The sequence below is a fragment of the Symphodus melops genome, assembly GCF_947650265.1.
Source record: "Symphodus melops genome assembly, chromosome: 22".
NCBI lineage: Eukaryota > Metazoa > Chordata > Actinopteri > Labriformes > Labridae > Symphodus > Symphodus melops.
Genome location: NC_136712.1, coordinates 322327 through 334826, shown reverse-complemented (window position 1 = coordinate 334826; position 12500 = coordinate 322327). Strand labels below are relative to the sequence as shown.

The following is a 12500-nucleotide window of genomic DNA, read 5'->3' as shown; positions in this document are numbered from 1 at the left end:
CGGGGACGCCACGATTAATATTCATTCATGAATATCATTCATTCATGGTTTTTAAAACTTCTTAACTACATTTACCACGAGACACGATTGACCACAGGAGTCATGGCAACCAGCAGCAGGACCTGCAAAGGTGTCACATGACCTCCAGCTCTTTGTGAAGAACAGTCTTCCTCTCTTCACACAAACACCAGTCACAGATTTAACCTCCGTGTTTACCTGAGGTCATGTGGGGTCACCTGAGATTCTGAGATTTCATGTGAGGTCATGTAGGATCATGAGAGGTCATGTAGGGTCATGTGAGGTCATGTAGGATCATGAGAGGTCATGTAGGGTCATGAGAGGTCATGTAGGGTCATGTGAGGTCATGTAGGATCATGAGAGGTCATGTAGGGTCATGTGAGGTCATGTAGGATCATGAGAGGTCATGTAGGGTCATGTGAGGTCATGTAGGGTCATGTGAGGTCATGTAGGATCATGAGAGGTCATGTAGGGTCATGTGAGGTTGCCTGAGGTCATATAGGGTCATGTCAGGTCACATGAGTTCACGTAGGGTCACATGAGGTCATGTGGGGGTCATCCGAGGTCACGTGATGGTGTGATGAGTCACATACACATGGTTCATAATAAAAACACATCATTCATACTAATCATGGTACAACAGTGAAGGACTAACACTTCTGTTTCCATGGTGACAGCAGTGATCTGTGTAGGAGGTCAGAGGTCATCTCTTCCCCCAGAAGTTCTCCCGTCTCTTCTGAGCACGCTCCAACACAGCCGATGCCATCGAGCAGGAGGCAGCAGAGCGCCATGACATCACAGACAGCCGCTCGTCTGGTAAACGGGATGAAGGTTGTTTATTTGTCTAAATCGATGAGACAGCAGATCTCAGCTGATGTCTGAACACGCACCTTCATCTGAACACGGCCGCTCTCTGAACCTCGAACCCAGCTCACCTGAGGACGCACAGGTGAGAGTGATGATCAGTGATGTACACAGGTCAACACACACACACACACACACACACACACACACACACACACACACACACACACACACACACACACACACACACACACACACACACACAGTATTTATAGTTGTTAAAGTCACCGTTGTGTTGAAAGTCCGGATGCCTCAGGGTGCCATGGATACCGTGTATAGGGGGCGGGACCAGAGGGGGCGGGGGCAGCAGAGAATAGAGGTGTTTGCTTTGTTCTGATTGGTTTAGAGGGAGGACTGGGAGGCGGTCTGTGGTCAGGGGAGGGACCCGATGCAGCATGGTGGGAGGAGCTATTTTCTGACCACACCTCTTTGGGTTTGTTCGGCACGCTGACTGCTGACTCCGCCCCCGCTGCCATGGAAACAGCTGAGGCACACCTCTGTACAGTGATGACATCATCAGTTTCATGAATGAAACGATCTGATTGATCTGATTGAACGTATTATACCTGTTGTTTGAGTGGAGTCCATCCATCGCCGCCTTTCACCCTTCCCACCAGAAGAGCGCCTCCTACAGGACAAACAAAGGTCGCAGGTCAACAGTGGAGCTGGTTTTCTTTCGCCACATTAATCTGAACAAAGAACCTTGTGGAACAAATGGACAAAACGTTTGGTGCTCGTTGGCGCCCCCACAGGGCTCTGAGTGTAACTACACTGTTTAGGCTTCCTGTCACATCAGACTGCATTTTCTTCACTATATTATAAAATACACTTTTTTAAAGGTTTGTGTGTGTGTGTGTGTGTGTGCGTGTGTGTGTGTGTGTGTGTGTGTGTGTGTGTGTGGCACCTGTGGCAGGTGTGGTGAGGTCATGGTGAGTCCTCTGAACAGGAAGCAGCTTCAGCCTGGGGGTCGGTAACCGTCCGTCCTCTCTACACACAGACACACACACACACACACACACACACACACACACACACACACACACACACACACACACACACACACACACACAACACACACACACACACACACACACACACACACACACACACACACACACACACACACACACACAGTCATCACCTGTAAACGTGGGATATGTTGGACTGATGTGCTGAGGTGCACCTACTCGTCAGCGTGCTCTTCCTCCTCCTCGTCTTCTCCCCAGGCCGTGCGCCTCTCAGGACTCGCAGGTGTTTGTGTGTTTTTGTTCGGTGCTGAAGATCTTTGACTGGACGGACTGTAAAAACAAAGAGGGACACTCAGAAGTCTGGCGTGGTGAAGTCTTCCCTCTGAGCGCTCACTCTCTCACCTGGGCAGGTCCAGAGCCTCCACAGCAGGGCGGGGCTCAGACGTCAGGCGGGGGCTGGGCGGGTCGCCGTTTGAGTCCGTGTCTGTGGGTTCCCACAGAGCGTTGTGTTCGGAGCGCAGCTGGCTCAGGTGATCTCTGGAGAAATGAGCTCCCCAGGCTCGCCGGCGGTACGACAAAGCCTTCTGCCTCAACTCCGTGACCTGAAGAGGAGGATCAGAGATCATCCATGAACGTGTGGCTGCCGCCTGACGCTGATCAGACTCACCGCCGTCCTCATTCACGCACGGCCTGCCCCGACCTCCACCTCAGCGGCGAGGAGGCGAGGACACACTGCAGGTTATGAACCGGCGCAGTACAAACAATGACTGATGTGCTGCTGCACTTTATACGACAACTTAAACACACGCCGTAAATGTCCAGGACACGCCCACTGTGCGGACGCTCCAGGACACGCCCACTGTGCGGACGCTCCAGGACACGCCCACTGTGCGGACGCTCCAGGACACGCCCACTGTGCGGACGCTCCAGGACACGCCCACTGTGCGGACGCTCCAGGACACGCCCACTGTGCGGACGCTCCAGGACACGCCCACTGTGCGGACGCTCCAGGACACGCCCACTGTGCGGACAGTTAGATATCAAGGGTCCTTCAAAGGTTTTGTGATTAATTCCTGAAATGATGGTTCTGATTTGTTTTGTTGTGGTTGCTGGAGGTTCTGGTAAAGCCAGCGGTGACCTGACCCTGACCCTGACCCTGACCCTGACCTTGACCCTGACCTTGACCCGGGACGGCCAAACCACAGAGAACACCTGCTCAGTGTGCAAAGCTAACCTCAGGCCTGCAGCTCTGACTGTAAGTGAAGCCTCATGTTTCCTCTGACGTCAGCTGACCCCCCCCCCCCCCCCAAAACCACAGACTGAAACCTGTCAGTTTATTTGTTCAGGAGCAAATCAACAGGTTCTGCATGTGTTTGTGTCCGTCACGTCGAGCGGCACGTTTCTCACTGTGCTGCGATGACTCGGCGTAACAACATGATGTTTCTTTAAGGACAAAGTGTGTTCACTTCTAAAACACGTGTTTGACACGCAGAGGAAACGTCTCACTGCAGTGAGTGAAGCAAACGGTTAAAGGAGAATCTCCTCCTCGTGTGGCGTGTGGATTCAGCTCGTCCGACATGACCCATCAGACTCCTGCAGACCATCCAGAACGCAGCGACTCGTCCTGTTGCTCCTCGTCCTGTTGCTCCTCGTCCTGTTGCTCCTCGTCCTGTTGCTCCTCGTCGTGTTGCTCCTCGTCCTGTTGCTCCTCGTCCTGTTGCTCCTCGTCGTGTTGCTCCTCGTCCTGTTGCTCCTCGTCGTGTTGCTCCTCGTCCTGTTGCTCCTCGTCCTGTTGCTCCTCGTCCTGTTGCTCCTCGTCCTGTTGCTCCTCGTCCTGTTGCTCCTCGTCCTGTTGCTCCTCGTCCTGTTGCTCCTCGTCGTGTTGCTCCTCGTCGTGTTGCTCCTCGTCCTGTTGCTCCTCGTCCTGTTGCTCCTCGTCCTGTTGCTCCTCGTCGTGTTGCTCCTCGTCCTGTTGCTCCTCGTCGTGTTGCTCCTCGTCCTGTTGCTCCTCGTCCTGTTGCTCCTCGTCCTGTTGCTCCTCGTCCTGTTGCTCCTCGTCCTGTTGCTCCTCGTCCTGTTGCTCCTCGTCCTGTTGCTCCTCGTCCTGTTGCTCCTCGTCGTGTTGCTCCTCGTCCTGTTGCTCCTCGTCCTGTTGCTCCTCGTCCTGTTGCTCCTCGTCCTGTTGCTCCTCGTCGTGTTGCTCCTCGTCGTGTTGCTCCTCGTCCTGTTGCTCCTCGTCCTGTTGCTCCTCGTCCTGTTGCTCCTCGTCCTGTTGCTCCTCGTCCTGTTGCTCCTCGTCGTGTTGCTCCTCGTCCTGTTGCTCCTCGTCCTGTTGCTCCTCGTCCTGTTGCTCCTCGTCGTGTTGCTCCTCGTCGTGTTGCTCCTCGTCGTGTTGCTCCTCGTCCTGTTGCTCCTCGTCCTGTTGCTCCTCGTCCTGTTGCTCCTCGTCCTGTTGCTCCTCGTCGTGTTGCTCCTCGTCCTGTTGCTCCTCGTCCTGTTGCTCCTCGTCCTGTTGCTCCTCGTCCTGTTGCTCCTCGTCGTGTTGCTCCTCGTCCTGTTGCTCCTCGTCGTGTTGCTCCTCGTCGTGTTGCTCCTCGTCGTGTTGCTCCTCGTCCTGTTGCTCCTCGTCCTGTTGCTCCTCGTCCTGTTGCTCCTCGTCCTGTTGCTCCATCACAGCAGCAGCTCGACTGATGTTGCAACATCAACAGATTGAAGGTGGAAAAAGTCTCAAAATGTTTCATGTTGCAGAAACACCTAAAGCATCACTTTCCTTAAGAGTGGTGGGAACCTACCTGTGTGTGTGTGTGTGTGTGTGTGTGTGTGTGTGTGTGTGTGTGTGTGTGTGTGTGTGACTAACACTGACATGTTTCCCTGAAATGAAGCTCTGTGGTTTGCACTGCTGACTTTCTGTACACAGATTTTCCATCAGCAACACACTAAACCCCCCCACGCACACACACACACACACACACACACACACACACAGAAACACACTGCCCCCCCATGCACACACACACACAGAAACACACTGCCCCCCCATGCACACACACACACACACAGAAACACACTGCCCCCCCATGCACACACACACACACACACACACACACAGAAACACACTGCCCCCCCATGCACACACACACACAGAAACACACTGCCCCCCCATGCACACACACACACAGAAACACACTGCCCCCCCATGCACACACACACACACACACACACAGAAACACACTGCCCCCCCACGCACACACACACACACACACAGAAACACACTGCCCCCCCATGCACACACACACACACACACACACAGAAACACACTGCCCCCCCATGCACACACACACACACACACACACACACACAGAAACACACTGCCCCCCCATGCACACACACACACACACACAGAAACACACTGCCCCCCCATGCACACACACACACACACACACACACACACACACACACACACACACACACACAGAAACACACTGCCCCCCCATGCACACACACACACACACACAGAAACACACTGACCCCCCATGCACACACACACACACACAGAAACACACACACACACAGACACACACACACACACACACACACACACACACAGACACACACACACACGCACACACACACACACACGCACACACACACACACAGTTGAAATAAAAAGGTTGAATGTTTGTTTGAAGAAGAAACGTTCCTGCAGTCGTGGCGTCACTCCACCCAGCACGCCATCTCAGAACGCCACTGAATCAACAGTGTCTCTGTTGTTTCAGTGACCGCCCCCCCCTCCACCTCCACTTGTCAGAACATGTGTGCTCAAACAGGCCGTTTGGAGATGTTCCCTTCATGACATCACAAAGGGCAGTAGCCCCTCCCCTTCATGACATCACAAAGGGCAGTAGCCCCTCCCCCAGGTGGGTGACACTCCCACAGCTAGGTGTTTGTTCTGCCCTCTGAGTCTGCCTTCTCACCGTAAACAATAGGACATGGAGCCAGAAAGCAGCGAGTACACCTGAGCCCTTCCAGAGAGGGGGCGTGGTCAGACACAGCTCATTTACATATTTAAAGCTACAGACACAGAAACAGCCTGTTCTGAGCAGGTGCTGAAATAGGCCTTTAAAGATTGTCCTTGTCCAACCTTAATGCTAAGCTAAGCTAAACACAACTTTCTTCTGCACCTTTAATCTGACCTTCAGACATCAGTTCACTAATACAGACATCATGACGCATGGAGAAGTAACAGAGAGCCTGACCTGAGGGGCGTCACCGTCCGAGGCTCCGCCCTCCTCCGGGATCCTGTACAGAGGAGAACGAAAGCTGGACTCATATTCTGTCAAAATCCTGTCAGACAGACGCACAATGTCATAATGTAACAAACATCACATCCAACAATGACAGACGCACACAACAGAAACACACCTGTGTCCTCTATGCACCCCAGGAGGAGGAGGGGGCGTGGCCTGACCCTTCACAGGGGAGGAGACATCCTCTGAGGAGCGCCGCTTCTTCTTCTCTTCCCTCCTCTTTTTGTTGTTCTGCTGAGAGAGAGCTGCATGAGACTACAACTAAACGTGTGTGTGTGTGTGTGTGTGTGTGTGTGTGTGTGTACCATGTGTGCGTGTACCATGTGTGTGTGTAACATGTGTGTGTGTGTACCATGTGTGCGTGTACCATGTGTGCGTGTAACATGTGTGTGTGTGTACCATGTGTGTGTGGAACAGGGGGACCCGCTCATGTTCCAGGTGTTTCCTAAGGCGGGGTGCAGTGGGCGGAGCCACGCCCTGGAAGCTCCGCCGGTACTCTGTTTCCACGGTGACTGGGTTCTTCTTGAAGGGGGGCACAGACCTGCTGCTGGAGTAAAGCACCTGCAGAGAGGGTCAAAGGTCAACAGGTCCAATAAGAGGGAGCGGACTGAACCACCCATTGAATCTTCACAGATTTATGATGTAACTTCTGTTGTTAGGGTTAGGGCTCCCCCTGGTGGACACATGGCAGCACTGCATGGTGTGTTCAGGGCTTCACCATTATTAAAAAGAAACCAGTTAAACTGACCAGCTGCTCGGGTCCAAACACATGCAGAACATTCAGGAGGTGTGATGACACAGTAAGGTGATGACCTACCTGTTCTGCACTCAGTAATGGTGAAGCAACACTTATAGGTTTCTTCCAACTGAACTGTCTGTTGTACTCGGATCTATGACCTCCTGACCTTTGACCTCCAGACTTCAGCCCTGCCCTCCGCCTCAAAGCCTGCTGGACCTGTGACAGAGTTAGAAGTTAGAAGACACTCACATAAATGTGTTTACGGCTGTGTTTTGGCTCACCTGATTGGCTGATGAAAGATGTCCATCAACTGCTGCTGTCTGAGGCCGACTCAACTGTGATTGGCTGTCAGGCACTGAGGGGCGGGGATGCACTGAAAAGACGTTCACCACGTTACAGCTCAGAATCAAGGGGTCCAAACCGAAGTTTCAACCTCTGAGACAAAAATAGTCAAAGTGATGCAGACTGACCAGGTTTCTCAGCTGCTTCCGGGTCCACTGATGGTTCAGGGTCTGCAGGGGGTCGGGGTCCTGCTGGAGTTTCAGGCTCTGCAGGTTCTGAAGGTTTTGGCTGAAGCGGGGAAGCCGAGCGTCTCCTGGAGACTGTGCATGAAGAGAGGGAGAGCTTCTTTAGAGAGGATCATGGAGCCCAGCTCAAAGCACTGTGAGAGCACAAGTCCTACCAGCAGGGGGAGCTGTTTGCAGCGCTTCAGTGGACCGCTGTGATTCTGGTGGACAGAGTAGAGAGTCGCAGGACTGAGCGAGACCATGTGGCTTCTTCCGACGCTGTAGACCTGGTTCTCTGCTGAAACCTGAGAGGAGGACAAGCCGTCAGATTCACTCGAGACTTCAGAAGTCCTGGAAGCAGACACAGATCCAGGTCTTAGTCCGGCCTGCTCTATCTCATCATAGACTAATAATAACTCATTTTACAGCTCAGGGAGAACGAACACAAGGTCTCAGAGGTCCTTTCGGGGTTTTTACCCATGTGGTCGGAGCGCAGGCCGGCAAAGGGGGCACGGCGCTGAGGAGAGACACTTCTGGACCTGGACGCCCCGTAGCTCTTCTGGTATTCACTCTGAAACAAACAAAGTGGACCTAAGAAACCCAGAACACGAGAGGACACGAGGGTCTTATCAGATTCAGGGTTGGGGGGGCGGCTCAGTCTGTGAGGACTTTGGAGCTGGAGGGTCGTCAGTTCATGACACAGTGAGGACCAAGTCTGGAAGCTGGTCTGATTTAAGAGGATGTGTGTGTGTGTGTGTGTGTGTGTGTGTGTGTGTGTGTGTGTGTGTGTGTGTACATGCAGATTAATAAGGATATCTTCTTCTTCGGTGGTTTTGTAGCTAAACGAGTCTCACCTGACCTTCAGTTTTTAGAAGAGCTGCACATCAACAGTTTATCTTTGTGAATAAATAAAACATATAATAAATAATATTAATGTGTTATTGACTCAAACAAACAGGAAGCTGAACTGTGTTTCTGTACACTGGGAGAAATTTATGTGAAGGTGTCTATAAACCAGTAACGACCAGTTTGTAACTCATTCAGTTACTGGGACAAATAGCTAAGTGCATTAGCTGATTAGCTGCAGTCTGTTGTAGCTAACCTGTGGCTAATGCTAACACCTGCTGCTTACCTTGAAGCGGACGGTCATCTCGCGCTGACAAAACACCGCGAGACCTCACTCCTCGGTCATAACGCGATCACCTGTGCTCGTTAACCAGCAGGTGTACGTCGTGTAACCAGTTAAGAAACCAGTTAAGAAACCAGTTAACTAAACAGCTTCAGTTTCAGGAACAAGCCGCCGCCGTTGTCATGGCAGCTAAGTGTATTGCGCATGCGTGTTCAAACGAGAGGTAATGTTGACGTCAGCAGTAAACTGTTTTTGACGTCGCTTGTATTGTTGAATCTATTACATATTAAATTATTTACCTACATTAGTAAAGAACTTTGTCTTAAGTTTGTAGAAGAAATTAAAGTAAAATATAAATTAAATACTATAAACAGACAATAAACACTGCACACTACTTAACACTGTATAAGTATTTAATTTCTCTTTACTTACTTGCTGTTACAAACCTCATTTACTCCAATATAAAGTCTCTCTTATCTTAAAACTGTTGACTTTTAAGGGGCTTCAGGGCCTCCGTAGTTTCCTTGCTCAGGAGTTTATTTCAATATTTCTTACATTTAGTTAAAAAAAAGAATCGTTTCATTTCATCTGTGTAACTACCTGTCTTAAATGTTATTTAAGGTATGACCACCAGAGGGCGACAGGCACCTATAACCAGAATAAATCCACGCTGCAGGTTGCTGTTACAAAATTGCACCACTTTATTCATTTAAGGCTTTTTAGTTTTTACTTTACATTTGGCTTCACCCCCCCCCCCCCCCGGCTAACCGGCTGAACTGGTTTCTTTTTACATTTCACTGGTCATCATGCCATACAGACAAAAAGAAGCAGATTTATCTCAGTACTGTAAAAAATAATTTCTTCTCGTCATGGATGAATTTTTTTGTAGTTTGCGTTGGCTGTGGCTGCAGTCATCACTCTACAGACAGATTAATCAAGCACAAACTGTCAGCAGGGCCACAATGTTTTAGCCTAGCTTAGCACAAAGACTGGAAGCAGAGGGAAGCTGCTAGCTCTTTCAAAAGTGACAAATATGCCGATTTTTCATGCACAATCTGCTGTGAGTGTTAAGGCCTCTGATTGTTCCAACAAAGAGGAAACCAGAACTTTAAACACATTTCAGATCCTTGGCAAAGCCTCGTGACTTCATGGCTTTTGGTGTGCGATTAACTGTTGCACAAAATGGTGATCACAACCACAGCCTCCGTTTCTGTGGAGGTCAAACAAAGGTCAGTCTGCAGCCGTGACTAGTTCACATCAACTGTTGAGTGAAATAGACGTCCAAATTGAACTGTTTACCTATTTATGGACGACTGCATTTCCTCTATTCACAGTTTACACATCAGTTACTGACATAGCTCAGTGCTGCCCCCTGTGGCTGGGAAAAAGCTGTGCAACCACAGGGGGCGGTAGTGAGTCACTGGCTTTAAGAAGCCTTTTTTTTTTTAAAAGATGTTCAACTGTAATTTGAGTTTAATCATGAAATTATCTGTCCTGCTTTCACCACAGCTGCAAAGAGACCTTTGACCTGTGAGCTTCTGATGGGCATGCAAACTGTCGCAGCACCCCCTGGAGGTCAGACTGAGAACTGACAGAAACATCAACATGCTACATGACTGAACGTACTAAAGGAGATCCAGAATACTGACAGCAGTACGACCCTGTACCGCAGCGCTCCTCATGGTACAACACTGTGGGGTCGTCACGACGCTTGAATTTAAACTTTGATATGATGCTCGTAATAATAATCTCACGATATTCGATACGTGTTTCGACACCATGGCAACAACAAATAGAAGTATTATCATTTTTAATTATCAGAACTTCTGCTGCACTTCGTCTAAATTGTATGGATGGATTCATCTCTTTCCTTCACACCTTGTTTTGTCTTCGTTAAGCTTTAGATCGTTTTTTTAAACTCGTGGTTTCGTAAAAGTATCGAAGTATTTTTGACAGCCTGTCAACACTGCGCACAGCAGTACTCACAGAGGTCACTGGTCCAACACACAGCGTCAGTCACATGACCACTCTCACATTTCAAACAGAAGACAGATACTTTAAGGCTTCATGTGACTGCTGCTTAACAGACCACGTCCCCAAAATGGGGCGGGGCTTATGATGCAAGCCCAACATCCTCTGGTGAGTCTCGACCTCAGTCGTGCTACCGTTAATAAGAAACACTGGGATTTTTAAAGACATCCTCATATAAACATGCTAACCCTGCATATGCTAAAGTGTTAGCATGAAATACGAGAACGTTGGGGTGTTTGCCAACAACATTATCAGCTTCAACATTTAATATGAAGTTTTTGTGCTGCTGTCACCGACAGACAGGGAATCACATCATCGATTGTTTTGATTTACTTTCTACGCAGCATCTCGGCTTTTTAGGAAATCTGGAATAACGAGGAAGCGGTGACGTTTGGACCGCTCTGCGTTTAAAGTGAACATTGGCCAGTATTTCCATCTCAGGTGAGACGTGTTAATAATGTTAATATTCAGGTAATAATATGATTAATAACACCCCCCCCACCCCAAAGAAAGCCCAACCCATCACAAAAACTGGCCTGCTTCACTTGCAGACACACACACAGACACACACACACACACACAGTACTGACCAGTGTGAGTCTGCCGTCTGAAGGCAACATGTCCGCCCTGAGCAGCAAGTCACGGGTCAGCTCACCACGCTGCTATGCTAACAAGCTAGCCAGCAGCTACCGTGTAATCGTACAGAAGCTACTACTCGGCTTTCTTGTGTCGATGTCTCCAGAAAACAACCTGATGTTTCCTGTTATATCAAGAAAGCGGAGTTGAATAAAATGTAAGAAATGTCTGCTCGGGGCATCCGTACACAACACCAACTGTAAAGCTAATAAACAACAGCTGCTACGATGTTAACGTAAATAAAAAGCTCGATTTAATGCTCCTGTTTATGTCTGAGCTGATCTGACATTCAGTCCATCCTGTCCCTTTAAGAGCTACGCCACAAACAGTGAAGACTTGGAGCTAGCATCTCCACTCAGCTGTCAGCTAGCTTCAGTTAGCCGGACAGTACTAGCACGGTTAGCTGACTGGTTACCTGCCACCCCCCCCCCCCCTTAAATCTCCCCTAAAAATTAAAAAACAAAAACATGAAAATACTTTTATATCTTTACACACAATCCTAATGATAAAATCACTGAATGAATCCACAGGTTCTACCGCAGCCACACGCAGCCAGCGCCAGCCATGTTAGCCGCGACATCGTCTGCGTCACCGGGGTAACAAAATGGCTGAAGAAAAGAGCGAGAAAAACTGCGTGAGTGGCTCGGACAGAGAAAAGAAAAGAAATAAGCAAGACGCCAATCCCCTCGCAAACAGAGAGCATTGTGGGATCTGTGGTTTAGCCCCCGTTCCTGCCCCAGCAGAATCATCATCAGCATCTTCATCTTCATCATCATCATCATCATCATCATCACTGCGGTCTTTTTGATGTTTGGTTTTAATGTTTCAAAGGCAACCGTCTCCGTCAGACAGTGTGGTGAAGGGGGGGGATGGGCGTTGTGGTTGTCACGGTAACAGAGGTCCAATGTTGATGATGACATGGTTGCGTTAAAGGGGCGTGGCCAGCTGGAAGATGTGGTGTGATTGGTTGGTTGTTGGTCAGGTGAGGAGAAAACTGGATGGAGAGAATAAGAAAACATAATATTTAATGAACTACTTCACTGCACAAAATAGCTAAGCAAAGAGGATTGTGGGAAATGTAGTTTTCAATGTAGGCAGTTGTTTGGACAGTCGTTTATGTTAAATGTTTGTTTGTAAATAAATAAAAGACGTACCTGTGATTAGAGAAGCTGACAGGTCGACTTTTTACGAGTTTTCCCTGGAACAGGACTCTTCCTGTTAATCTGTCGCACAAGGTCGTAGAAGATCTACACACACACACACACACACACACGAAGAAAATCTATGGGTCAGCGAGAAACA

The 12500-nt window shown here is 49.5% G+C and overlaps 2 protein-coding genes across 3 annotated transcripts in view; both read right to left on the bottom strand.

Annotated features, from left to right (window-relative positions):
* Positions 1–633: 633 nt before the first annotated feature.
* On the bottom strand, positions 634–7907 carry mdm1 (Mdm1 nuclear protein). Its single transcript, XM_079335449.1, is given in 16 exon segments — positions 634–831; positions 909–953; positions 1111–1183; positions 1185–1379; positions 1449–1510; positions 1787–1869; positions 2070–2180; positions 2253–2452; positions 6107–6194; positions 6273–6388; positions 6557–6718; positions 6975–7112; positions 7178–7269; positions 7367–7498; positions 7579–7707; positions 7829–7907. Coding segments are annotated over 16 exon segments (1791 nt in total). The 5' UTR covers positions 7884–7907; the 3' UTR covers positions 634–721.
* A 2417-nt stretch (positions 7908–10324) lies between these two features.
* Positions 10325–12500, bottom strand: part of LOC306817949 (ras-related protein Rap-1b) — a 7451-nt gene continuing 5275 nt past the window's right edge. For both annotated transcript variants that reach the window (XM_079335223.1, XM_079335222.1), the window contains exons 7-8: positions 12353–12445; positions 10325–12192 (exon numbers count right to left, since the gene is read on the bottom strand). In XM_079335223.1, coding sequence (XP_079191349.1) covers positions 12359–12445 — 87 coding nt within the window. In that variant the 3' untranslated portion in view covers positions 10325–12192; positions 12353–12358. The remainder of the gene's footprint in view (positions 12193–12352; positions 12446–12500) is intronic.